The following is a 26,937-nucleotide window of genomic DNA, read 5'->3' as shown; positions in this document are numbered from 1 at the left end:
AACGAAACATGGCCCCCACCAACAGCCCTAAGAGCGCCCCCCGTCAAGCTCCATCGGCGCTTCGCTCGTCATCAAAGTGCGATTTCCGGCGCTTCCGATCATGTCTCTTTGCGGTTGCAAGCTCTTTCACTTTTTTCTCCTCTTTGCTCCCTCCCATCCAACCCCGGACGTTGACCGGCCGGAATACCCTCTTTTCCCTCTCTTGTCTATCTTCGTCTCCGATCTCGCAGAAGCTGGATCTCTGTCAATATGACCGACCATGATGCTAACGGAGCTCCGGCCGCCCGCGTCAAGTCTTCCGCTTCGACCATCGGTGATCATGTTTATCCCCATGGTCACCTTGGACACCTGAACCCAGGCCAGGAGGAAGCCTTTGTTCAATTCAAAAAGGTCCTCGAGGAGCGGGGCCTGCTGAAACGCGGCCCTCCTGCTTCTCACGACGACCCTCTGTTGCTGTATGTTTGGTTTCCAGTTGGGCATTCATGATTGATAAGCGGTTGGGCTTGTGCTGACACCAGAATTCAACAGGCGGTATCTGCGCGCGCGACGATGGGTGGTTGAGGATGCCTACCAGCAATTCAAGGACACGGAGGAATGGCGCAAGGCCAATGACCTTGATGTGCTTTACAACACCATTGACCTCGACGCCTACGAGCAGAGTCGTCGTCTGGTATGCGCTCCCCGCCGGGATGCTCGGTCTGGCATGCTTTGGTGCTGACATTTTCTAGTACCCCCAATGGACAGGCCGTCGCGATCGTCGCGGAATCCCCGTCTACGTCTTCGAGGTGAAGACTCTCGACAACAAGACCGTCCACGAGTACGAAAAGGTCGGCGCTTCCACCACCTTCTCCCAGGCCAAGGCCGATGGCAAGACTCCTTCTGGTCTGTTACGCCTGTTTGCGCTATACGAGAACCTGACCCGGTTCAACATGCCCTTCTGCACCCAGCTGCACGACCGTGAACACCCCGAGGTGCCCATCACGCTGAGCACCAACATTGTCGACATTTCGGGAGTCGGGCTCAAGCAGTTCTGGAACCTGAAGCAGCATATGCAGGCTGCGTCGCAACTCGCCACGGCGCACTACCCCGAGACGCTGGATCGCATCTTCATCATTGGCGCACCCGTCTTCTTCAGCACTGTCTGGGGCTGGATCAAGCGCTGGTTCGACCCCATCACCGTCTCCAAGATCTTTATCCTGGGCAACCATGAAGTAAAGTCTGTCCTTGAGCAGTACATCGAGCCTCGAAACATTCCTAAGAAGTACGGTGGCGAGCTCGACTACACTTTTGGACAGCTGAGCATTCCTGACCCGCACTGGGATGGCATTGTGAAGTGGGAGAATGGTTACAAGGGCTTCCCCAGTGGGCCGCTCTTGTGGGAGGACATCGAAGGCGACAGGTTGGCTTGTGTCGCCCGAGGATATAAGGGTGGCCAGCCCCGGAATGAGAGAGTCTGCACTATCCCCAAGACCTTTAGTGTCGCGCCCGTGGAGGCCAAGACCAATGGCGTCAATGGCGTCAGCACTGGAACAGACGCTCATGACCATGACATCGCAGAAGGAACGCAAACCACAAGAGTCGAGACCCACGACGACGGCGTCCAAACCGACGACGCCCTCATGAACGACGTCCAGGAGAAGCTCAAGATCCAGGACGACAAGCCTGCCGCTGCGCAGACAACCACGGCATAATCGGACATTACATATATACCATAGAGTGGAGGACGAATATTTTAACATACCCTGGCGAGCGGCGATGGGGAGAAATTTGGGAAAGAGAAGGGTGACCTGGAAAGTTCAAATGACTTTGCAACATGGAGTTTTTATTGCTTCGCTGTTATAGGCATTCTATTTTAGAACCGCGAGACAAACGATGCGGTTGGTCTTTGTACCCATCTCAACCTTAATCAACCCGTCTTGATTATTATTCTGTCTATTGTTGTGTTCCCAAGCGACCTGATCTCCTTATGAGACCTAAGTTGATCTATCATCTTGAATCCAATCTCTTAAAACTCCAAAAGCAAACCTTCAGTCTATCACGGCAACTCTGTCGCATCTGGCATCTTGGCAAATCCCCTCCTCTTCCTCCACTCATTAACTCCCGCCTCGACTTCTCCCCACGAAACACCATCCCTCACAAGCCACATGGTAACCCCCAGGCTCTCCGTATCGCGGTTCCGGCTTTCGTCGTCAAAGAACAGCATGTCCTCGTACCGAATTCCCGTTCGCTTCTGTAGGCTCTCAAAGTGCCGTATTTTGCTGCCCGGGTAAATCTCCAGCAATCCATCAAACACTTCCAGCGCGCGCTTCGGCTTCTCGGGCTTGCCCATTGGTGGTGCGGGAGTCGCGTCGTCGGTCAAGGGCGTGGGAGCGGGGATGTGCAGCATCTTGAGTAGGTCGCGCGCAAGGCCAGGCGCAGAAGTTCGCGATGCGACACCAATCCTAGGACCCGCGCGGGGGAGCGTGTACAGAATGCTGGGCACATCGCAGTAGAACCCGTAGTCCTCGCCGTAGCGGTCCGTCGCGCTCGAGTGCTGGGCGTTGGGCTTGAGAGGCGGGGTGACGTGGGTGTCGACCCAGAACGGCCAGAGGGTGTAGTCGAGGTCGAAAACGATGAGCTTTGGAAGTGGCAGAGACGGGTCGGTGAGGGATGGCGGGAGGAGGGAGAGGGCCGGGTTGACGGGGTTTCCTGAAGCAGTCGACGAGGTGGTTATCGTCGAAAGGGAGGAGATGGTGGAGGAGCTCTGAGGGAGCGGGTTTTTGGATAGCTTCTTGGGCATATTGAATCAGGTCTAACAAATAGTCGCGGTATTTGGCACCAAACAATAGAGCGAGTGAATATGGAGCGAAAGACTTGTATTTGAGGACGCGGTGATGGTGTTGAAGATAGCAGCGTTGATGCTGGATGACGCCGACCTAGGACTTTTCTTTAGCGCTCCCTGTATCACCCCGCGGTGGGGGTTTCAAGCTCCTTGTGACGTCGGTGCCTTGCCCAGGCAGTCGTCTGAACAAAACAGACTGCTGCCTCGAGCAAGTCAGCCATGAATAATAGGCCCTGAATCGTTCCTGGCTATCATGAGTAGCAATAGGCTGTAGAATTAGAACCAATCTCCTGCCAAGCTGTGCCGCACGGAGCCGGCCAAATCTCATCTTGCAGGATTAGCCGAAGCAACCTTGAACGTTGGACTGGGTCTACCATGTAGGCAGCCTCATTCCGAGCTTCCAATCTCTTTAACAAACCTCGACATTCTCGTCTTTACTAGGTCAGCTGTTATTCCATAACTCGGGTCACTGTTCGCCGAAACCGCCGGACTCGAGACGAGTTTGGGGCTAGCCCAGCGGAAACATGTGACCTTGATGGAATATTTTCCGTCATTATCCTCATCTCCAAGCCAAAGAACGCTCATACCAATTCTCAACCGGTTAGAACGCCCTTACCCCGCACTTCAACCTCCCTCTCTTTGCAGGAAAAAAGTCTCCCAGCCAGTCAACGAGGCCGGTCGGGTTTGCGGGGAGGCAAAAGAATTGGTCTGCTGAGTCATGCAACCCTTGCTCTAGCGCGGGTTTCTGGGAAATGGAGGGTATTCGATTGGTCAGGGCGGGTGCCACCTTCCACTGTGTTCCGGGGGAAATTTCCCTGTTTAGTGAGTGACCATCGCATCGCGCCTTCTCCATCTCTCCATCCCGCGTGAACACAATCCCTCTTTGCCTGAGGTCGCATTTGACGGTCGCTTTCTCCTGGGGAAAAGGAGAGCGACAAAACAAGAGGCGCAAAAGACGGTAAATATGAAGCTTTTATCAGATTGATCCTCGTTTTCATCACTCTTGAGCACGTCGCAAGGCCAAAGACATTCCATCCACACTCGTCTCATCACTTGGAGAATCGCCTGAGACAGGGATCTACCGGCACATCACTCACCCACTCACCAATACCAAGGACTCGGTCATTCGTCGGAGAGCAAGGAGACATTGCATTGAAAAGGAACTACCAGGTACAGCATCTACGCATTGAGACAAGACATGGCGAAACGATCCTGGTCAGACTCCAACGGGCCAGCTCCTCCTGGGGCGGCCGATGCGAATGCGACACCAGCCGTGGTAGGTTCTCAGCCAGTCTCAACAACGAGCATCAGAGACACAACTAACAATATCAAGCCTGTAACGCCTGCGCGCTCCAATGGAAACAGCAACGGCACGCGACAGAGTGGAAATCGACAGAGCATCAGTGGTCTCATATCCAATGATCTCCCCATCCCTCAGATCTCTCGCAAGATCAAGGCCTGCGCAGCATGTCGAAAACACAAGGTGATATTCAGCCACGTCCTGGACCGAGACTGTAACTGACACCCACTTCCAATAGATCAAGTGTTTGATGGATGAGAGTGGTCCACCGTGTCGGAGATGTTCTGAGCGAAATTTGGGGTGTGTCTTGAGCAAGAGCTTGCAGACCATCATTGATGAGAAGTCACAGTACGCGCCCTTTCACTCGCTCAATTTCGAGCTGAGATTTTTCATCTCATTGCCATGCGACTAACATGTTGGCAGATTCTCTGAAGCAGTGGTCCAAGATCTTGAGCAGATACATTCCGCTCTCAGGCAGGTCATGACGAAACTGAGTCTTCCCGAACTTCCCCCATTGCAGAGCGCCAATTCCCGAGATACAGAGGGAACACCTCCCAAGGAAGACAATCCCGCTAATGCGACAAACCGCCTCTCCGCCTCTCAAGAAGAGCATCATGGCCCTTCGTGCGACAATTCCCCAAAGGCGACCCCTGAAGACGAAGGCCTTCCATATGTGCCTATTCACTCTCTATATACTCTCACCAAACTCAGTGCTCTGCGTTCACCGGATAACTCAGAAGCTCAACGAGGTCGTGCCATTGACGACTTCATTGCCCGTGGAGCACTGGCCTTGTCTGACGCGGAGAGCCTGTTTGCTCTATACCGCGATCGCCTTGATCGATATATGTACGGCATTGGCTGTCGGTACATGACACTGGACGAGCTCAGGCGGAAGAGTCCGATTTTATCAGCCGCAACCTTGACTGTAGCTGCGCTCCACGACCCCAAGGCTGATGGCATTTACGGCATCTGCAGCAGCGAATTCCGCCGACTGATGGAGAAGTCTATGTTTGAGCGGCGCATTGACCGCGACTATCTACGGGCCATGTGTGTAGCCTCTTATTGGCTCAGTGACCTTTCGTGGATGCTCTCAGGATACGCGATTCGACGTGCTGCGGAGTGCAATCTACATAACAGCTATAATCAGGCCATCAAGGAGCAGAGCCAGGAGGCGGCAGATTGTGCACGGTTATGGTACATTCTTTACATCTGCGACCAACACCTTGCGACTCTCTACGGGCGACCATCTATTGTCCAGGAGGACTCGTCTATCCAGGGATGGGAGAACTTTCTTGAGTCTCCCGTGGCTACCGAGGAGGATAAGCGTCTTACTGGACAGGTGGCCTTGGTTAGCATTCTACGAAATATTCGAGAGCTCTTTGGTACCGACAAGGGAGAGCGTATTTCGAGGGTTTACCTTAGCCACATATCACAGTTCCGGCGACAGTTGGATCAATGGTATGATCGGTGGCTGAAGGAGCTACCAGGTGAGTAGACCACCTGGCAGAGCGAGAAGGTTACGCTGACAAAAGCAGAACAATGGCCTCAAATCGGATCGTTCCCGCGAAAGGGCACCATCCTTCACTACAACTTTGCCCAGATTCACCTCTACTCACACATTTTTCGTGGGCTCGCCAGCGACGACCCGATTCCTCATTACTTCCTCGACTGCGCGTCCAAAGCAGTCACAGCCGCAACCGCTATTATCGATCTCATCATCACCGACCCCGATGTGGCTGTAGGAATCGTGGGAATGCCCTCGTATATGCTCTCCATGACGGCGTTTGCCTGCATGTTCCTTATCAAGGTTGCCCTCAAATATGGCGGGGATCTTATCGAGCGTCAGAGAGTGCATGACTTGACCACTAGCCTGGTACATCGATTCCGATCTCTCAACGCTGGAAAGTGGCATCTCGCGAACCTCATGGCTGGCGGCTTGGAGCGGATGACGGGGACGCTCAACTCGGTTGCGCCAGGGCAAGTCGGTCAAGCACCCAACGGTGTTGTTGTCGGGAACGGTATCAACGAGAATATCGATCTTTCCAACCAGATGCCGCCGGGAGATCGTCCGTTCACCGACATAGACGGTGACATGTTCTTCGACTATGACATGAGTTTCGGTCTCTCGCCCGTGTTCCGGTTCGATCCAAGCATGTTCACCATGGACGCGTCAGGACAGTCGCTGCCAACATATCCAGAGGCGGACTATGGCATGAGGCCGCTGCCTTGAAAGGGCAGTTAACGGAATGAAAAGTTGTTTTGGCGTGGGCGTTTTGCTTGGTTTGTGAGTCGCTTGGAGTGATGGAATACCGGGATATTGGATGTATCATACAAATTTGGGAGGCAGGACAATGGGTCTGAAGAATAATTACTGCAGGGAATCAAGTTTCAAGTCAAGATGTGGCAGAATGAACCTTTTGAAGTCATCTACGGAGGGAAGGCCGTTTGATCTGGACTACACTACTGATGGGGTGTAGAGTGGTCGATCATACACGACTTCTTTATCAGTGAACTGACGTCAATGAAAGATTATGGTCGAGTCTCACTCCGGACTGGTTACCATGTGTGTGACTTGGCACTATCCAGAACCATGTCTCGACTGACCCGCCGACTACTCCGTCCAAGCCAAAGTCCATCCATCTCTGCTACTCCACCATATACTACAACTTCTACTCCAACTTGGATCTTCCTCCTCAGTGACGGCGGGACTTGTCCCATGATGTCGGAAGTCAATGTCGGCTCGGAAAACCCTCTCGGACTTCTCTCCGATCCTCTCTCCGCATGCAGGCCGCTGCGGAGATTCTAAACCACCTGAGCATCATGAGCCCCGCGATAGTGGACCATCCTTTCACCTGAACTTGGTGGATACAAACAACAGACCATTATCTAACAAAGATATCAGGTTGGAGAATTAAACGCCACTAGATCTTATCAATCAATCCGATCTCGGAATACACACGGGCCATCATGACGAACGAGAAGCATATCCTCATCACTGGAGCCGGAGGCTTCATCGGACAGGAGCTCGTGGCTCCGCTATTGGCTTCGTCGCCTGACATCCATGTCACCATCACGGACCTTGTCGAACCACCTGTTCCTCAGGCTGCAGCAAGCGAAGTCGGACGCATCACGAGCCTGGCAGCAGACTTGACTTCTCCAGATGTGGTTGACAAGCTCATAAGGCCTCGCCGCTTCGAGGTCGTGTACCTCCTCCACGGGCTCATGTCTGGCGGGTCAGAGGCTGACCTTGAGCTTGGCTTGAAAGTCAATGTCGATTCAGTCAGATCTGTTCTCGATGCGCTGAGGACAATTTGGCCAGGCACAAAGGTCATCTTCTCGAGTTCCTGTGCTGTCTACGGACCTTGCGATGGACATGTCACAGAAGCGGGGGTTGTACCTCAACCGAGATCGTCTTACGGCGCAGAGAAGCTCATCATAGAGCTACTGCTCAACGACTTTTCCCGCAGGGGACTCCTAGATGGTCGGATCGTCAGATTGCCAACTGTGGTGGTTCGACCAGGTAAACCTTCAGCGGCAGCGTCGAGCTTTGCGTCAGGTATTGTTCGCGAGTCGCTGCAGGGAATACCCAACATCCTCCCCGTGCCCCGCGACATTGCAATGTGGATCTGCAGTCCTGCGACGGTGATCAAGAACTTGATCAGAGTCAAGGAGATTCCTGGTGAAAAGTTTGGGGAGTCGAGGATTGTGAATCTCCCAGGCATCACGGTGACGGTGCAGGAGATCTTGGATGCTGTGGAGCAAGTTGGAGGGAAGGAGGCGGTGCAACTCGTCAAGGATGAAGAGGATGAGGCGCTTTTCAAGATTGTGAAGAGCTGGCCGCCGTGGTTTGATGACTCGAGGGCTAGGGGATTGGGCCTGGAGGCGGATGGGACGCTGGTTGATGCTGTCAAGGCGTTCAAGGCGAGGCTGGGATAGAGCTCACATTCTAATGCATTATAGGTCTATGCAAGACCATGATATGATGTTCGTTCTTTAGCATGCATGTCAATTACATATACGCTCTTTATCTATTTAGCAAAGTCCCCGACTGACATCGGAATCGGGTTAACCAGTCACACAGGTATATTCACCAAATACTGTCAATAGTGAACCAAGGGACTACTTTTATGTCGCTGCCTATTATGTCTATGTCTAGTTCACATGTCTATCACCTATCATCCACTTTCTCTTCTACAGCTTCGCCCTCATCCTCGACATCGGGCACGACTCAGCACCACCAGATGGAACCAGGTAGTCCACATCCAGCGTGTTGACCAAGTCTGGTGTTGCTTGGTCCAAACTCGTCAGACCAGCCAACCTCAATGACGTCTCGAGCTCATCCTTGAGGACTAATGTATATGGTTAGCAGCTTGTCACTCCAGCTGATCTGGGAACTCACTTTGCGAAAGATGCTCCACGCCTTTTTGGCCATACACCAACGAATAAAGGAACGGTCTTGCGATTCCAACAGCTGTAGCGCCTAGGACAATTGCCTTGAGAATATCAGAGCCTCGCTCAAAACCGCCGTCGATGAATATCTCGAGATGTTGGAACGCCTCAGGGAACCTCTTTCGGACTTCGAGAAGGATGAGGATGGATGCTTGGGCGCTATGAATATGGTCAGCACACGCCTTTTAACTTCACAGTAGAACTTACCCATCAAGTGACCTTCCTCCGTGGTTGCTTAGCATGACACCATCCACGCCATACTCAACAGCCAACTTCACGTCCTCGACAGTCTGCACGCCCTTGAGCACAATCGGCACCGAGCTCTCCTCCCGAATCCACTTCAAGTCCTCCCAATTCAGGCTCTTGTCAATATACTGTCCCATCAACCTACCCAGTCCACTACCCTTATTATCCTTGCTACTCTCGCTCCCGCTCATCTCAGATTTTATCACCACATCTTGAGCTGCGCGTTCGTCGGCTTCGCGCTTGCCAGGTACGGGTGCGTCGACGGTGACAAAAATGGCTTTGATACCAAGGGAGCGGGCGCGGCGGAGGAGTTCGACTGTCTTGGGGCGGTTGGAGTTGACGTAGAGTTGGAGGAAGAAAGGGTGGCCGGGAGGAGCGGCGGCGATGATGCTGGGGAGGGAGTAGGAGGCGTTGCTAGAGATCTTGAAGTCGTCAGCAATTGGTTCATCCAGATGGTGGCTCAAAACTCACAATCTCAAAGATACCCTCACTGGCGGCAGCTCTACTCCATCCAAGCTCACCATCAGGATGCGCCAACGTCGCCATGGCCGCAGGACACATGATGAAAGGCGCCTTGCTATCAAGGCCCAGAATCTTGCGATCTATCCTAACACTCGAAACATTTCTCAAGATCCTCGGCCTAAGCATGACTCGTCTAATAAGCTCGCGATTCTTGTTCACAGTGATGAGATCTGTGGCGGCGGACGAGTAAAACGCCCAGGCTTTTGGTGTAAGTGCTTTTTGGGCGGCGAGGGCAAAGTCGTTTGCGGAGAGTATCTCTTCGAGTTTTGGGACATCGGGGGCAAGCTCGACGACTGTGACGGAGTGAATTGTTAGTGGATGAGTGGTCAATTGGTGATGGCTTCACGAACCTCTCGGGGGTGGGATGTTGGGAGTCTCAGACTCCATGGCTGCGAGGTCGCTCATGACTGCTAACTTTACAATTGAAAGAAATTAAAGATGATGACAATTTCTGAACAAGGTCTTTTGACTCTCAATAGAAGATACCAGTTCGATTGATCTGTCCTACAGTAAGTCATGATGCCTGGCTACGGCCTCTTGCTTATAAGCCACCCCTCGACTTTCCTCATCCCCCGCAATCGGACCCCAATGCTCCAAGTCAAGGTCCAGGATCCGCTCGGGGAAGCTTGGGGCGAGTGCCACACCGAGGAGTGGATTTCGGACATGTGGCCGAGGGAAGCATCGTCAGGGTTTGGGCCGCGGCCTTCTCTCCGACTGGTTTGATCTCAGCTTCAACACTCCACAGGCTGCAATTGCTTGTCGTTTACATTTCTCAAGAGTCACATGCAGTTAGTAAACCTGGACAGGGTTTTCTGTCTGAGCTTTGGCAGTAGGCACCTGGTAGGCTGCATACATCGTCTCGGGGAGGGGATGTGAACAAGAGACAACATGTTCGCTTACAACGTGACTGAGCAGGCACTTCAGGGGACTAATCTACAATTGAACAAGTATTTACTGATGCCTCATGAATCCAGCACGGGCGCACGTAGCCAAGTTTAAACTATTCTCTCGGGCCGATGTGAGACCTCGTCTGCGAGAGTAAAGAGGCGCAGCTCTCTGTGCCTTGTCGATGTTGTCCCGTCAACCCAAATTAACTTTCTAAAACTTCACAGCCCTATCAATTCTTCCATCTGTGAGAGCCGAAGATATTTCATTTCATGGCAAAGCCTGTGCCTCTCGGGGAGATGGTACGCCTGAAACTGTGTTCTGGGCAGGTAGGCATGGGCTCGGATAAGTTGCTCATAGAACTCGAATAGCTTGGAATCCTGGTCAAATAGTCTCCTAGCTGTTTCCAGAGCCGGGATCATATTCTCATTGGTTCAATTGTTGTGCCATATCTGCGTGATCCTTGCTTGGCTGTGCAAGTCCATGGTCAGTACCTCGATGTTGAATCCAAGAAGTCCAGGTCTAGGTTTCTTGAGGAACGCTGAGGTGCGAGCTCAAAGCGCTCATCAAAGGGGGGTCTTAGAGATTTCACAGAGTATCATCAGGATCAGAGTTGTCAGGGAAAGTCAAAATAGACTCAAGACGCATGCATCAGGAGGCAGATGACTCTTTCAGGGAACACATCCAAACCTATACTTTCATGTCTATTATTTTTCCAACTCTATCTACATCATGGTCCTTTTTTTTGGTTTCCTCCAGAAGCTTTCTTTCTTCGTTGATCATCGCCAAACTAACCTTGGTCTCGTCATCTTGGCTGCTGCACTGCTCTGCTACAAATCTCTGCTCTGCAGGCCTCTGCTACGCGGCTACATCTAACAGCCTTCTGCTTCTCCAACTAATAATCTCCACAAGATGCGTCTCTTTAAGCAGAGAGGTGACCAACGTGGCAAGCGGTCCAATGGCCACTACAACAGCAACCCACATAGCTTTAGAAACTGGGGTGCCAATAAATACACCAACATGCACGGCCATCTCGCTCGTTCACTCCATTTAACTTCCTCCCCCAGGCCTTTAGAGAGCATTGAATCCCAACGGATCAGAGCTCGCTTTGCACTCGAGGAAGATAATGATCGCGAGCGGGAGGCTAAGCGACAGGCATGCGTCGAGGCCATGGCCAGATTCAGGGCTGGACTCAAGGCCAGTCGCGAAGCGGAAGTTGACTCTTTTCTTGACACAGATTCATCGATCGCCAATTCTACCACTCAACTCTCTCAGCTGAAGAACACCACCTTTTCATTCACTACTAAGGGTGTCCGCGGCATCAAGGCCAGGGGCAGTGCTGGAAAGAGGACGTCTCTCGATGTCAGAGTCTACTCCAGTCCTGCTGTGGCCTCTCCCAACACTCGACGACAGTATACTGCACTAAAACTCATGGCAAGGCAAGGAACCCAGTTCAGCGGTATAGGTAAAGCCAGAGTCAGGATCAGAAAGACTCCCATTTCGGTCAGGTTCCGCCACAGTCCGTGCAGATCCAACGGCATCACACTCAAGACTCAATTGTGTCGACTCGGTCGCACTGTCAGTGCCAGCCGGAAGCTCCTCAGCCATGACAGTCACCCCTGCATTGGCAATACTCCCGCCCCTGGCAGCATCGCTACAGCAGAGATCGCGAGCGTTCAGCCCAGCTTACAGGAATCGATGACGAACGAGAGTGGTTGTGATTTCACTTTCGTCGACTGGTTCACTGTTGCCATGTTTATGCTTCAATACCTCATATGGATAACCCTGGGCTGTCTTTTCGTATCTGTGCTAGGATCCTAATAGCCTTCGGGTTTTGCTTGGTTATTACCCAGTCCTTCAGCGAACTGGTCAGTTGAGATTAGCTTATTTAGGATAGATACCCATTACACATTATTGCTGCGGTAGAAACGTATTTGTATCAACAGGCATCCCTACAGTCTGGGTAGACATTCGTGTCACAACCTTGTGGACAATGCCCATCGCCCTTTTTCACGCTTATTCAGCTCAATAGAACAAACTGCCACAGCACTATCCTTTTGTTCCATTTATAATGCCACAAATCCATGTGACGCATGCTCTACCCCAGGTATGAGTTACAATCTTATGCTATCCACCCGCAGTCAAAGACTGAATGACTCTCCTGTCCGAAAATGAATCGCCATACTATTACAATGCTCCTAGATGAAAAAACCATGTATATACTTTGACCCCTTACTCAATGACCGCCTACTCAATCACGATATCCTCCCCGAGTCTTCTCAGGGGTAGCTCGCCCACCATTTTCTCTACACTTCCAAAGGTGTTGACAACGTCCTTAGACTCCTCTGAGAAGCCCATGCGCATGCGTCCGACGCGCTCCCACACAACTCGTCCGTTCCTTTCGGTCCGTTCCACCACGAGAAGCATCACCAGCGACTCCTCGACGAACCAGAGTACCGTCATCTGCTCTCCCTTGGCATGCCTCTCGATGTACTCCCGGATCGACCCAGATCCCCGGCTCAGCCGAACATCGACGCTCACCCGGTTAAAGATCCAGCCCTCTGGGTGCGTCCGGGCCTTGACCCGGTCCAGCACAAACGGATTCGGCACGTGAATACCATACGGACGGATAGGCAGCGACGGCGGCGCAGGCGGCATGCCCGTAGCAAGGGCCGAGGCGCCAAAGTCGTACGCCACACTGCCGTCCTGGTTGACGAGGACAATGTTGGGCGAGTAGGTCCAGCGGATGGAGTTGGGGTCGTTGCGGGACACGTGTGTCGCCGTGACGTAGTGGTGGGCGTTGTACTTGCGCTCCCGCGCCTTGCTGTCCGGGTCCACGACAGTGATGGACGAGTACAGGTCGACGGGGCCCTTCCATCCAGCCCATGTCCAGCTGGGCATGTGGGGACGCCTCGTAGCTACCACGCCGTCCTTGTGATGCCAGAAGCACGTCGAGAGGGCAAACATGTCGCGAGTTCGTGGGAGACCCGTGGCTGGCACAACCTGGTCCAGCTGGGGCGCCCAGACGGGGATGCCCAGGATGTTGAACATCTTGCCAGGACCAACCGTGGTCTCGAGCCGTCTCAGAATACCGAGGAACGCGTTGAGTGAGTCCTGGTCGTAGGTCAAGTCGCGCCGCGTGTAGTTGCCGATATGTTGATCAGCCTCTCGAAAGATGCTCAGCGTGCTGGGGTCCTCTGCCTTGCCAGGCAGTCTCTTCCATCGCTCCCAGCTGCCATCGACGAATGACACACCATTAAATAGACCCGGTCTCATAAAGTCGCCCATTCTCTGCTCTTCCATGTCGTGGTAGAACTCAAGCGGCAGGATGAGTGACTCAGGACAACACATGCCCTCGCACTCCCAGTACATCTGCTGGTCGGTGAAGATGAGTCGTCGACGCGCCAGAAGACCCTCCTGATACGTCCAACCTCGCCGATACCACGCCGAGTTCTTGATGGCGAGTCTAGGATCTTGTAGACTTGACACGAGGGTAATGTCTGAGTTGACAAACTCGTACTTTGGCTGAGGGGGTCGATTCCTCGATCCCACGCCGGGGAGACCATAATCGGCGTCCTCACCACATGCTGCGATGATAGCCAGGATAGCGCCCTCAAAGATCTCATCCATCCTCGCAATCTGTTGCATCTTCTCCGCAGGCCGCGTGTGGTCGATGCATAGCCTGTCCACCCATAGATACCTGACACCAAGGTCCTTGGTGGCTATGATGGCGTCCCAGATCACCTTGGGCCAGCTCCCAGGAGCTGACTTCTTGTTCCCCCACACGTAACTCAAAGCTACGTATCGATCCGTGATGGATGCGTCCACCACTGTTGGCGGGTTCTTTGCGCAGTCGACAAGTCGAAATCCGGGCATCTCATGTGTGATGGGTTTTCGTCCACAACGACCTTGGTGATAGAACTCGCAGAATCGCAGCCAGTCCTGACCGATGGACATGTCAATCGTCTGTTCAAGCTCGCGACCCCAGATTCCACGCTTCAACCAGCCACTCGTGTCGGTAAATGAGCTTGCCCGCGAGTGCCTCCCTTCAGATCGCGCACTCAAAAGCTCAGTCGGGGCTGTGTCAGGCATGGTCCGGTAAAGCATGCCCGAGTCGCGGAACCAGTCGGCGCTCACATCCCAGCTGAGAGCGCCGTCGCCGCTCTTCTTGGGTACGACGCCTAGAAAGGCAGGGCTGATTCCCTTGCTCTTGTTCTTTGCTCCATGACCCTGCTCAAACATGATGTGACTATCAATGAGATAGTTGGTGTCTCTGCTCGAAAAGCCAGAGAGGTACAGGTCGCCCTCTCCTTCGCTGGGAATGTGCACGGACAGAAACAGCTTGCACAGAGGGCACTTTGTGATGAAGCGATTCTCCTCAAGCTCCTTCAGGCGACCCATAGAGTGCTCCTTGTTTTCAAAGGTGTCTGCCGCTGCCGGATCCAAGGCCCTCATGAAAAAGTCGTCCATGGTGTCAAAGGTAGAGTCGATATCAGCCGCCCAGCCAGCGCACGCCCTGCAAAGGTTGGGATCCTGAGGCTGACCGCCCGACCTGTCGGAATGGGCTGAAGGGCTGCGACTCTTTCGCCAGCTAATGCGGCGGATGAGAGATGCTCTCCGTGGCTGTCGGTCCTCGTCCTCTGGAGGAGGATCCACCGTAAGATGCTGCATCATGTTCTTGAGAGGATTCCGTGATCGCCGCTTCTCGACGCCGCCGGGCGACACCGGTGGCGTAGTGAAGGGCGAGCCAGGCTCCAGCGTCTCTGGCATGATGGCGGATGCTATGCTTCAGAGCGTACACAAATGATGTCAGACGGAAGGAGTGAAGACGGAAGAGGACTGTAGTCAAAGGAGACGCCGTGGACGCTCCGTGATTCTCGGGGTCGAACCGGTGGTGTCTTACGGCTATCACCCCCCGTCTCGGCTCCTGCTTTCCGGGGTCCCACTCTTGGCTCTGCCTGAGATTGATGGCTTGTCCCACCGGCGCCGAAAAAAGACAGGGGCTTTAGGGGGCAATCTAGCGCGGTCGGGGGGCGATATAAGAAGGACGGCAATAGAATAGAGCCTCGAGTCAAGCAAGCGAGATGGTTTTGTCAAGACAAGAGGGGCGGGAGATGATGGCCTTTACCCCGGCGGACCAGGCTTCTCCAGAGCCAACGGCGTTTAGTGAAGCGAACGGCGTTGGAGACAAACGAGATGAAGGCTGTGCAGGCTGGGCTTGCCGCTGGATGGATAGAGGTGGCTGCTGTATGGATGGGAGGTGGTGAGGCGGGGTTGGAGGACAAGTCGTTGGGGGCCGAAAGCTGAAGGGGAGAAGAGAAGTTTTGTCTCAACGTGACGGGTTCGAGAGAGATGAAGTAGTTCCAGGTAAGCGGTTGCCTTGTCTCGTCGCCTTTGACAAGAGACAATATCCCATCCGTGCCTTGCCTTGGCTCGCCTTGGCTTGCGAGATGACGAGAGCAAGGATTCACACGATATGGATCCTCCCCCTGGAGTCTGGGGCCCGAAGGAAGGAAATCTTGGTGGTCTGGTCGAATGGCGCCAGCTAAGACAACCCACAGCGACCGACGAGGCCAACAAATGTCAGTGTCTATTGGTCGAAAAGTTAGCGGTGTGTTGTGGTGTCTATGCTCATGTATGAGCAGCCGCCTGAGGCTATCGCGCAACCCTGGGTGGACGAGGCTGGGGGCGCCTGTGACACTGCCTCAATTGAGGCGCGAAAGCAAAAGGATGCGTTGTTTGGCGTCTGGTTCAATCATCAAGGATTCAAATTTGAAGAATCATGTTTTTTGGGTGAAAAGCTCCAAGCCTTGGCCGTGTTTCAAAGTCACGGGCATGATCATGTGGAGACGCGGACAGACGCGCCTTTCTTGTGCAGTGCAGTGCAGCTATTCTCGGGATGAACTTATGACGTAGCCGGGCGCTTCACCAGCCAAACTCAACATGAACAACACGGACATGTCACTTGAGATCAACACATTTGTGATTTCACGACCAACAACTGCGTCTTTAACCGGGCAAATTGTGCAAATCCTGCCGAAAGGCGCAGTCGCTGCCTTGGTTTCAACCCCGCCCGCGGCTGAACATGAACATGCCCAAAAGCGGCTGATCTTAGCTCTTGGCCCCAACACAGCCCGAAGTGCAGCCATTCTGCGCCCATTTGTTAGACGAGGTATTTTTAGATATTCGAGGTCTTTGACAGACAAGACATCTCTAGAACAAACATCTCTTGTTTGCTGGATTAAATGGTTGAATCTGCCTTGCCAAGGAATCCGTTCATCACAAATACCCTAAACCGCTCACCAAGATATCCGCAGATTCACGGCGTACTCACTCTCAAACCTACACTCCGTACGCATTGTACAATCAGGCTCATGGCCATAGGGTAGTAGAACAAGCTGATTAAACCAAGCAGACACTGGTGTATGTCTATGGTTTGCAGATATATGTGTTCAGAGTATAGTCCATCTAGGTAGGTAAGCAAAGAGACACTTGAAACGGCAGTCTATCAACCGTCACTCACCACCCCAGCCACTAACCAACTCCTCACTATCAATCTTCAACACCAAACCGTCCATCTCGGCACTTATCCTCCTCTCCACTTCCCGACACGGCCCTTCCTCCCTCCCGTCCACCCCCCACGTCATCCCCCAAGCCCAAGCAGCACCGTTCTTCTCCTCTATCAGACTAGCTTCCCCCAGTAGTTCGTCTCCCGGCTGCGGCGGTAATCGCCAAATCTCGGGTCCTCGTTTCAGATCAGCAATCATCTCCCCTCCTTCCACGTTGCCGTGTGACGTCGCTAGCTCATCTGCTAACGACGCCCTATCTTGAAGCCACGAGGCAGATCTTATCACGAGCCGCTCCGAAGGCCGATGTGCCGAAGAGTTTATCACATGGGAATGTCGAATCGAAGCATCAAGTCACAGGAGAGAGTAAAGAATCTCAGGCATGCGGGCTCAATTCACATCTAGCGCTGCGCTACCTCGAAAAACCATGGCGGTCACAGTCGCTCACTCGCACGTCTCTGTGCCACTTCCAAATAATCCAATCCATTGTTCGGTTGCCAATCCGACTCTGCTCGGTTGAGGGGATGCTCCCCTATTGCGTATCCGTGGGAGACATGGTCGTCAAAGGCCTGGAGGCTTCCAGAGGCGAGTGTTGTCGGTTTGAATGGAGTTGGGAAATTTAGTGCTGTGAATGTCAGTGACTGTAGAGTAAGACACTGGCTGGGTACTCACCTTGCAGCAAGAGCAGGTGTTGCAGGCAGTGTTGTCGTGGTTGCAGCAGGAGCTAGAGGCTGTTAGCCAGATGATCAGGAGAATGGATGGCATCCCCAGTCGACCCCAGGCGCTCTGCAGAAGCCAAGGCACTCAGCCAAGGCCCTCTGTACAAGAGACAAGGAGACTCGAGGAGCCACTGATGAGGAGGTGCTCACCAGGGAGACATGTTGATGGTTGTTGGTGAAGAAAAGTCTTCGAAAATGTTTGTAAGTGTTTGATGTGAGTGTTGAAGTGCTGGATGCTTGTTGGATGCAGAACAAAAACTCGACTTGGAGGGGGAGGACGAGCCCTTCTTATACCTGCTCGAGACGGAGCAGGACCTCCCCCTTCATCCCACCCTCTCTTCGAATCTCAAGCATCCATCCTCTTCCGTTGCCTGATCATCGTATGCTGGCGTGGGCGTGGGAGGTCGGAGTGGGAGGTGCTCCACTCCCCGTGCAAGGACAAGTTCCGTCTTTGAGTGTAAGAGATGTCCAACCATGGCCCGGGGGCCCTTCCCAATGTCACGCGGCACCGACGACTCCCACCCCGCATACACATGTATAGTGTAGGAGGGCTTATTCCCGTAATTGGCTGGGGCCATGCACGCTGCTTTCGAGCACAGCTTCCCGCAGCACACCTCTGCAGTGCGAGCTACCCGGCATGTTTCGAGTTCCCACACAAGCTCTGTTTACTCATGCCCAGAAGCAGCGTCCTCCGCGTTGAGCTTGCCTCCCTCAATGACGAGCTTCTTGTCAAAGTTGCCGGCCGGCCAACCGTCGTGAGCATTGTGTCGCACTGCAGCGTTGATCCTACAGAATCGAACGGTCCATGCCGAGCACATCTCCCGCGGGTGGGGACGAAGTCTATCCGGATCTCTCGAGTTGGTGTGATTGGCGTGCGGGTGAGGCCTTCTGCTGACCTCTGAGTGGGATCTAGTTGGGGGGACGGCCACTTAGGGGCTGCCTCAAGGCCGGGATCATGTTCCAAAACGAGGTATCGAAGCGCCTGTAGCTGGGTCCGGATTCCGATAGCTCAGGCTAGCTGCCAGGTACGAGAGACGGTACCTGGACATGGCGATGGGACTTGTAAGCTCCGGGTGGGGGTTGACTAGGCCGTCAATGGGAACCCGGTTCTCATAGAGCCGGGTACCGAGCAGAGACATGGGTTCGTATCTGTCGTCCACATCGGTGAATACAAGCTGAAGCTTGGGGCGTGCCGTGGTGGTGAAGCTCTGTTACACTTGGAGACCCTGCCTGCGTGGCGGGCTGGGGCACAGTTCCCACTTCGGCATGACGGGCAGGCTCGTCCTGTACGTGGACAAATGAGGTGGCCTCGAATGCCGGATGAGGGGGGGCGACACGGCGTGGGTGTTGCAGTGGATCGTGCTCGGCGTGTAAGAGGGTGAGATCAGGGTGAGTAGACGTCGAGATTGGACCAGAGTAAAGATGGACATGGGGATCGAGTAGGACAAAACATGTGAGTGTGGATTGCACTCTGGCAACGACAGCCGCCGAGTGGAGCTCCGGATGGGAGCCGTTGTGCTGGGGACGGCGGAGCCAATGATGGGTGAAGCCGGAGTCGTGAATGACCACGATAAGGACGACGACATCAATTGATGCTGCGGCCGTCGAGATGGACGCTATTGCAATAGTGGTGGCAGCGGCAGCAAACACTGCGACTAGCTCGACGACGTGAACCAGTCAACATGACGACGGCAGAGCGTGACGAACCAGTGTGATGGGCACGCGGCCAACGTGATGTGAAGAGGGAGTGTGAGGAGTGACATGGCCGCAGCATGAGATGAGGGATAATTGGGAAACGGGGAATGGAGAATCCCAAGGTGGATGGGACCACAAAAGCCCAGGACATGGACCGCTCAGAGCGAACGATTCAGCAAGTAACCCGGATCCGTTATGCATGCATCCCACGCATACGGTTTTAGCTGGACTGGGAGAGAGGGCAGGTGGTGTGTTGTACCAGAGGTACTTGGGGTCGATAGACAAGAACGTCCTCTAACGGCGTGCGTGTATACGACGAGCAGTAATGGGAAAGCCGAAGGAGGGAGAAGAGACGACAGCAGGGATGCGTCGTCTAGAGGGAGACAAACGGGGGGTGACTTTGTGATGAACCAACAAGCGTAGGACTACCACGCCGCCCGGTGATGGGATTTTAGTCATGGGAAACCACCGGGCTATCAGGTGGTGTGGGCGGTCCAGCGTGGGAGTGAATAGGATCGCAGCGTTGGGGAGAAAGCTGATATGGGAAAGGGGGCAAGGCCGCCATGACCCACGCGGGCGTGGGAGGGGAGGTCAGGCTAGAGGTGACCAGAAACAAGACCGAAGCCAAGGGAAGAAGAGAGATGGGGTAAGCTGGAAACGAAGAACTTGACAAGAGACTGACAATGACAAGGAGATATGGCAAAGGGCGCTTACCTCGGCGTGAGAGAAATGCTCATCCATCGAGGCGTACATGGCTTCATGGTCGGCCTTTGCTGATAGGCAAACCCTCTGCCTCTAGACAAGTGTCTGCTTCCTTGACTTCCTACGTCTTGTGAGCCACGACAGCAACGTCAACAACAGCTCTTCTCATCATCAACCGCGTCACATCCCCAACCACCACGACCATTCTCGGGTCTGGGATGTTCTCCGGCAGGCATCACGATGAGACGACCTGGATCAAACCCGATCGACAAGGACACGCGACACTCGACTCGTCCGGAAGGCAGCCGTCAACGCGTACAGAACGTGGGATACGTTTCTTTTCCTGTAACTCGCGTCGCGGATATACCGTGCCGGGATCCTCTTCTTTCGTGGGGGAGACTGCCTGCGAGACGGTGAGAGTAAGAGAAACGAAGAGAAGAAAATTCTTCAGCCTTCATCGTCAGACTCGGGGAGCAACACGTCCGTGGGAATGGGGCCATGGGGCCCTTGGACCATGCGAGTCGACGTGGATTGAGGCATATACCGTCTTTCCGTCCCGGGAGAGTTCCCGAACGATGAGAAGAACAAAAGGATGTTGACGTCTCGATGTCAAGGGGGCTTTCGCGAGAGGTTCTGACCGTCAGATGCTCGTAGCGATGGGCAAAAATCCTCGAGTTGAGGACGAGCCAGTCTCATCGGAGACCTGTGTCGATTTGACCGATCCATGATTCTGTTCGAGTTGTCTTGACTGAAGGGTCGGGAGGAAATGGATGGTCCTCAAGGTGAGTTCCTCAGAACAAGTCCAAGAAACCATAGGCCATCCAACAAGTACTTGGTAAAAGCTCGACAACATTCATCCCCAGAGAGAAGCAGAACAAAACCACATTTCGGGGCGGCCTCATTCTTTATACTCACACTTTACCAACAAAGACAACCAGTCTCAGCCTTATCAATCCTCCCCCCCTCACCCCTGGATCGTGGCTTGCTTCCTGGATGCAACGCCGGTTCAGGATCTACAGAGGTGAATGAAATGCACGCCCATCACCAGTAAGTCCTCATGTGGGCGATTTTGGGTGCGGTTGTACAAGCAAGAGTGGTGTTGGGGTGGTGTTTTGCAAGGAAAAGAGGACATCAGGGTGTCCATCAAGGTGCGCACCTGTCCATCCGGGTTCTCACTCGAGAGGAATGGGAGCACGCACGGTTCTTAGTGGTGCGATGCAGAAATACTCTAAAAAACGCAGAAAATTGCTGCAGAGTTGATGTATTTTACTATCTCTCTTGCAAAATCAATGTTAACAATGGGAGTGATTTTATTAGTTTACGGCGTAGAGTGGTGAGACTATGTCGTTCGCGAAACCTAGTTGTTCTTGGCAGGGAATAGGCTTATCAACTCGTGCCAGGGGGTAGGAAGAGACGTGGAAACTCGACTCGCCAAAAACATTTTGGAAACAAGAAACAAAACATTGGTTGAACAAATATAATGACCCTTGCTAGTCTGTTCTATACCTATATCAACTTAGCTTCTCCCCCTTTCCCGACTTGGCGTTCCCATATCTTGCAACCTTTTCCCCAGATCGACCCGGACTTGATCACATCTCTCGCACAGCATGCAAGGCACGAAATCCTACCGATATGAGATAATCATACTCTTTTCAAATGCAGATGCGTTGCATTCTGGCCGGTTGTGGCACAGCAGCATCCAGACTCGAACCCTGGCTCCTCCTTGACGTCGACCACCCTCGATCGTTTTCGGATACTCGACCCGACCTAGAGTTACTCGAATGCTTCGAGGTCAGAACCGGCTTGTCCAAGCTTCCGAAGTAGTCCCTTCCTCCCAAGAGCCATACAAGCCCGGCCATTATCAGACAACCACATCTATCACGGCTCGATCGTCATCTACGTCATAGGTGTCCTGCTTCGGTTCTATGTACCAAGAGGGTATCACGGTCTCCTCTCAACTACTGCCTCTTATTTCTTGTTGAAAACCTCGATTCATTCCCGTTCAACTATACAACACCGTTGATAGATGCTGACTCTTGTTCTAGTCCGATCGCCACGCAGTCCTTTGAAATCCTTCGAGGCTCTCACGGCATACAACGCCCCATCGACTCCCCTTCTTGAGACGACTCTTCCAGCCAAACCACCACATACGACCATAGCTCGTAGAGAATACGGGGTCCCGTCCGCTCCCCCAGAGTCAAGCTGCGAAGCGCCGGATTAGTAGTTGGGTCGGTGACGACCAGCGAATCCCCGGTGTTGTATGTCTTTTTTTAACTTCCTTTACTTTTTGGTATCCATCTTCCATGTCCCTTGGTTTCTTCATCCCCTGGAGTATCGTCCCAGATGGTCGTTGCAGGTCAGCCAACTCCTTTGTTGCCAGGGCTCCTCAACACGCCGTCCGCAACGTTGGATTCCCCGAAGAACATCGATCCGGTACCCCTTTTGCTTTTCTACGCTCATTTGGGATGACGTGCCGTTATTACTTCTATCCAATGCCTCCTAGCTGTTGGATATTTGTGGACATTGGAAAGGCTGGCTTGAACCTTGCCCAACTGCTCATTACCAACTCAAGCATTACTGTGAAATTCCAGGGACAGAAGAAATTGTGAAGCGGTAGAAGTCTCTTCTGTCGTCTCCTATGGGCGCATGTGGTCTTTTGAATCTTCTCGAGGGGTGTAATTATCAACGCTGTCAAGCTACGTGACAGGCCGACGTGATATAGTCCCACGTTGAAGTCTCAACCCACCCCAATATGTGGAAGCACAGAACCAAACCCAGTACCTCAGAACCCCGCGTGTCCGGCTCTCTCTGTCTCTCAGGGATTACCCTTACCCCAGGATCTCTGCGAGTTGCCAAGTTGGGAAGCGAACCGAGAGCCAAGCCAACCATGGGCTGCGTAAGATTGAAACTGCTATAACGGCGCCTAGTATACCGCTGTTCTTTTCCTTCAAGCCGTTGAAAACAATGGTGGCTACATGACTATCGAATGCTTGCTCCGTAGTTGATCTGTTCGGTGGAAGTACGTTGGGATCTCTGAGTTTGAGGCTGTCCCCTGATGTTCCTAGCCTTCCAAACTCTGATGCAAACCTACCATGCTGCAAGACTTATCCCACGGTTCTGCTCAGGGAGGTAATGAATGATCAAGCTCATCAGTAAATCAACTGGTGCCATCCAGCTCTCGTCCCTGTCTTGGTAGTGATGATCCAGCCAAAGCTGCTTGACACGGTTGGGAAACTGACATGCTGACATGTTCACTCTTTTCATCGACCTCTACTTCTCAGCTTCCCATTTAGGTCGGCCGAATTTCCCTTGTCAACAAAAACACCTCATTTTATCCAGATCAAAGCAAGGGCAGGCCTATGGTGGCCCATTCCTATTAGTGTCATTCTACCTACCTACCTACCTAAATCTCACGTTGTAGCACCCTTGTATTCTTACAGCTTTTCAGCGAATTGCTTTCGTATCACCATCATCCCATCGTGTGACATACCGGTTCAGTGAGTACCCACATCAAATCAATTCAGGTCAACGGTTGCTGCTCTGTTGGGACTACAGACAACTATCAAAGGTAGCAATTAGCTCCTCGTTTAAGGCTCATATTACATGTGTATGCTAGATAGATGCTACGAATGCTATTAGATGTAGCTATAAGTGGTCATATTGTCATCTCGGGTATTAAACAAGGCATCAGTAAGCCTCGGCAGTCTCAAATCCCTGACCGGCTCACATTCGATCACCATTTCTCTTCATACAAACGGAGGGTCGGTCAAAGTGCCTAGCAAGGAGCGAAGGTTTTATTGGAGGAGAGTATAAAACGCAGTATCACACAACACCTCTTAACTAATCGCATGCTATGTCGAGCGTGCCTGTCACCTTCAGGTCACCTTCAGGCGAATCAAGTGCCCAGCCCACAAGTCCATTCCGGAACATTCTGACAAGTGCCTCCCAAGGATCATACACCTGCCTGCACACCTCCCTCTCCATGTGCAAAGCTGCGAATCCATGTAAGAAAGTATCAACCATCCCTGTTCTAAGCCTGCGTTGACGGGAACGAGCCATTCATCCCTCAAAGCCGAACTGGGGCGCCTCTTCGCTATGTATGCTGAGGGTCAGAATACGACAACACAAGCTATGCAGTAGCTAGCCTAGCTAAATGCGAGTCAAACAGCTCGAGGGACTGGGGGAAGACACCATAGCCAAGCTAATTAGCGACCGTTGAAGCAAGTCATCGGTAGCTCCACTTGGCCAACTCTATCCAATGCCTCATGTTCTCACAACTCCCCTCAGATGCCTCGAACTTGGAATAGATAGATTCTACAAGTGTCTAGTTCCCTTGATGAATTTCTACGCCTTTTAGTTGACACTTGCTCTTGTTGGAAGCTCGCCTGTTCAATTCTCACCGATTGACTCACCCGGGACCGATGCGGGTCCAAAGCCAGCTTCCTCATCAGGAACCACTCGACATTCATCTCAAGTCCACAATCTAGCGCAACAGGAAAAACTACATAAAATAGCATCAGAGAGGATATCCTCTCGCAAAGTGAAACACTCCCTCACCGCATTGACTGACCACGACCAGAACAGCAATGGCTTCAATCGCCCTCCGCCCAGCAACCCTCGCCGACAGCGACGCCATCTCCAACATACACTACGAAGCCCTCAACAGATATCACGTCTTCTACGCCGCCTTTTTCCAAAAACATCCACGCGACATCATCCGCATCGCAGACCGCGGAGCAATCCAAGATCCAGGGAGGACCGTGGTGGTGGCAGAGGAGGAGGGGGGAGAGATCGTGGGGTTCATAATCTACCAGATCGCGAACTCGAACTCGAACAAGAGCGACGAGGATACAAGGGATGGACCTCCGCTTTCCATCTCGGAGCCGAAGGAGCACCTCAAGGAGTTGTGGGATCGGTTCAATGAGAGGAATGCAGAGATGGACAAGTGCAAGGAAGAAGCTATCAAAGGACAGAAACACTACGGCACGTTTCCATCTACAAAGGCTGTTGAATGCTATTTACTGACTTGTAGTCTAGAGGTACTCCAACTCATGGTTCACCCGTCCCACCAGCGAAGCGGGGTCGGAGGCCGGCTCCTGAGCTCCGCGCTCGCCAAGGCCGACGCCGACTCAGCTCCGACCCTCGTCACGTCGTCGGCCGAGGGCCACGGCCTGTACCTCAGAAACGGATTCCGCTCCTTGGGAAAGACGTGGCCGGTGGACAATGCGCGGTGGGCGGGAGAAGCCGCAAAGCTCGACGAGAAACTCGGGCCTGATTTTGTAGCGGCGTGCAGCGACCTTTACGAAGAGGAGGATTGCATGATCCGGCAGCCCAGCTTCCGGAGGTGAAGAGTAAAAATGATTGGCTGGATCTGCGCTCGGCATCTAATTCGTATTCGGGTTGGCGAGGCCCCGCTCCAATCATTAGATAAGATCAAGATAAAATCCAGGCACAGAGATGCTTTGCCCCCTCAAAGCACGACCCCTGGTGGGCCAGTGCAGGGAAATTAATTGAACGGACACCGCCAAACCCCGGCTCCGAACGAAAACAGAAGGGTATCTAATAAAGAAAAAAAACTGGCGACCCTTTTTAACTTGAACAATTCACTCTTTAATTCTTCTGGGACAGATCAATTGAGTGCGGATTGTGTTGCTTTTAGTTCTTTCTCTCGTGTTGCGTCGCCCATCATGGATTTCCTCCTCGAGATCCTCGACCCTTACGTCTTCGACTACGGATACGCCTACTTCTTCCCCCAACAATCCTCATCCTCCCCGGCGTCTTCCGGATTCTCGAGCAACACGACCAGCTTCACCGACTCGACCTCAAAGACGCCCTACGACGATGCCTACTCCCTCAACTTTGGCTCCTCGCTCGCGCGCGACAACATCTACCGCCAGTCCGCATCCATCCTCCTCATCGCCGGCTTCGGCGCGTCCATAATCTACGTCATCTCGGCCGCCCTGTCATACTACTTCATCTTTGACCGTCGTCTCGAGTACCACCCGCGTTTCCTCAAGAACCAGATCCGTCAGGAGATCCAGTCGAGCTTCTTCGCCATCCCCATCATCGACCTCCTCACCCTGCCCTTCTTCCTCGGCGAGGTCCGCGGCAAGAGTCTGCTGTACACCAGAATCGACGAGTACGGCTGGTGGTGGCTCGGCGTGTCTACTCTTCTCTACATGGTCTTTAACGATCTGGGCATCTACTGGATTCACCGCCTGGAGCATCACCCCAGTGTCTACAAGTATGTCCACAAGCCTCACCACAAGTGGATTAGTAAGTCAAGCCTCTCTCCCATCATGAGAATCAAGCTAACAACATCAGTTCCCACGCCCTGGGCTGCCATCGCTTTCCACCCCGTGGATGGATACCTCCAGTCTCTCCCCTACCAGTAAGCACCCTTCCACCCTTCGACAGCTTCACCCGCTAACACCTGCAGTGTCTTTGTCTACATCTGCCCCATGCAGAAGCACCTCTACATGTTCCTCTTCGCCCTCGTCCAGGTCTGGACCATCCTCATCCACGACGGCGACATGATCACCGGCCACTGGCTCGAAAAGTTCATCAACTCTCCCGCCCACCACACCCTCCACCACATGTTCTTCACCTGCAACTACGGCCAGTACTTTACCTGGGCCGACAACTACTGGGACTCGCACCGTCCCCCCATGCCCGAGCTCGACCCCATCCACGACGCCCTCAAGGTCATGCGCGAAAAGGGCCTCGTCGACAAGGACGGCAACCCCATCAAGAAGGCCAAGGGCGAGTAAGCCTTGACGTTATGATACGACCCTTTCAATCCAAACACACAATATGGGCCCACGCTCACAATCACGAACGGCCCTTCTGATGCCGGCATCATCACGGAGACCCCTCGGCTTTGTCCAGACCTCGGGCTCCTACGAAAAGTTTGACGAGGAATCAAGTAGACATTTTATAATCACAGCGATGCATACAAGTTGTTTTTTGTTGACAGGAAAATGTATTGACAAGAGGATATTAGCGATAAGCATAATAGTGAACATTCTGAGA

General features: G+C 53.1%; 8 protein-coding genes across 8 annotated transcripts; 5 read left to right on the top strand and 3 right to left on the bottom strand.

Annotated features, from left to right (window-relative positions):
- Positions 1-249: 249 nt before the first annotated feature.
- NCS57_01006400 (CRAL-TRIO domain-containing protein) lies at positions 250-1,691 on the top strand (the record flags this gene model as incomplete). The annotated part of the gene is made up of 3 exons (XM_053059822.1): positions 250-455; positions 529-670; positions 729-1,691. 3 exons carry the CDS (start codon positions 250-252, stop codon positions 1,689-1,691), a joined length of 1,311 nt encoding a protein of 436 aa, XP_052910216.1.
- A 344-nt stretch (positions 1,692-2,035) lies between these two features.
- Positions 2,036-2,779, bottom strand: NCS57_01006300 (uncharacterized protein; the record flags this gene model as incomplete). Its single annotated transcript, XM_053059821.1, has 1 exon — positions 2,036-2,779. The coding sequence occupies one exon, from the start codon at positions 2,777-2,779 to the stop codon at positions 2,036-2,038; it is 744 nt and encodes a 247-aa protein (XP_052910215.1).
- A 1,240-nt stretch (positions 2,780-4,019) lies between these two features.
- On the top strand, positions 4,020-6,351 carry NCS57_01006200 (Zn(2)-C6 fungal-type domain-containing protein; the record flags this gene model as incomplete). Its single annotated transcript, XM_053059820.1, has 5 exons — positions 4,020-4,097; positions 4,155-4,304; positions 4,360-4,469; positions 4,545-5,608; positions 5,657-6,351. 5 exons carry the CDS (start codon positions 4,020-4,022, stop codon positions 6,349-6,351), a joined length of 2,097 nt encoding a protein of 698 aa, XP_052910214.1.
- Positions 6,352-7,088: 737 nt separating this feature from the next.
- Positions 7,089-8,057, top strand: NCS57_01006100 (Epimerase domain-containing protein; the record flags this gene model as incomplete). The annotated part of the gene is made up of 1 exon (XM_053059819.1): positions 7,089-8,057. One exon carries the CDS (start codon positions 7,089-7,091, stop codon positions 8,055-8,057), a length of 969 nt encoding a protein of 322 aa, XP_052910213.1.
- A 255-nt stretch (positions 8,058-8,312) lies between these two features.
- NCS57_01006000 (FMN hydroxy acid dehydrogenase domain-containing protein) lies at positions 8,313-9,743 on the bottom strand (the record flags this gene model as incomplete). Its single annotated transcript, XM_053059818.1, has 5 exons — positions 8,313-8,470; positions 8,521-8,729; positions 8,778-9,238; positions 9,288-9,631; positions 9,689-9,743. 5 exons carry the CDS (start codon positions 9,741-9,743, stop codon positions 8,313-8,315), a joined length of 1,227 nt encoding a protein of 408 aa, XP_052910212.1.
- Positions 9,744-12,470: 2,727 nt separating this feature from the next.
- On the bottom strand, positions 12,471-14,993 carry NCS57_01005900 (uncharacterized protein; the record flags this gene model as incomplete). The annotated part of the gene is made up of 1 exon (XM_053059817.1): positions 12,471-14,993. One exon carries the CDS (start codon positions 14,991-14,993, stop codon positions 12,471-12,473), a length of 2,523 nt encoding a protein of 840 aa, XP_052910211.1.
- A 9,498-nt stretch (positions 14,994-24,491) lies between these two features.
- Positions 24,492-25,253, top strand: NCS57_01005800 (N-acetyltransferase domain-containing protein; the record flags this gene model as incomplete). Its single annotated transcript, XM_053059816.1, has 1 exon — positions 24,492-25,253. One exon carries the CDS (start codon positions 24,492-24,494, stop codon positions 25,251-25,253), a length of 762 nt encoding a protein of 253 aa, XP_052910210.1.
- Positions 25,254-25,592: 339 nt separating this feature from the next.
- Positions 25,593-26,675, top strand: NCS57_01005700 (uncharacterized protein; the record flags this gene model as incomplete). Its single annotated transcript, XM_053059815.1, has 3 exons — positions 25,593-26,181; positions 26,230-26,296; positions 26,345-26,675. 3 exons carry the CDS (start codon positions 25,593-25,595, stop codon positions 26,673-26,675), a joined length of 987 nt encoding a protein of 328 aa, XP_052910209.1.
- Between the last annotated feature and the right edge of the window lie 262 nt (positions 26,676-26,937).

The sequence above is a fragment of the Fusarium keratoplasticum genome, chromosome 8 (assembly GCF_025433545.1).
Source record: "Fusarium keratoplasticum isolate Fu6.1 chromosome 8, whole genome shotgun sequence".
Taxonomy (NCBI): Eukaryota; Fungi; Ascomycota; class Sordariomycetes; order Hypocreales; family Nectriaceae; genus Fusarium; species Fusarium keratoplasticum.
The sequence above is the reverse complement of the archived record's forward strand: the minus strand, read 5'-3'. Positions and strand labels throughout refer to the sequence as shown.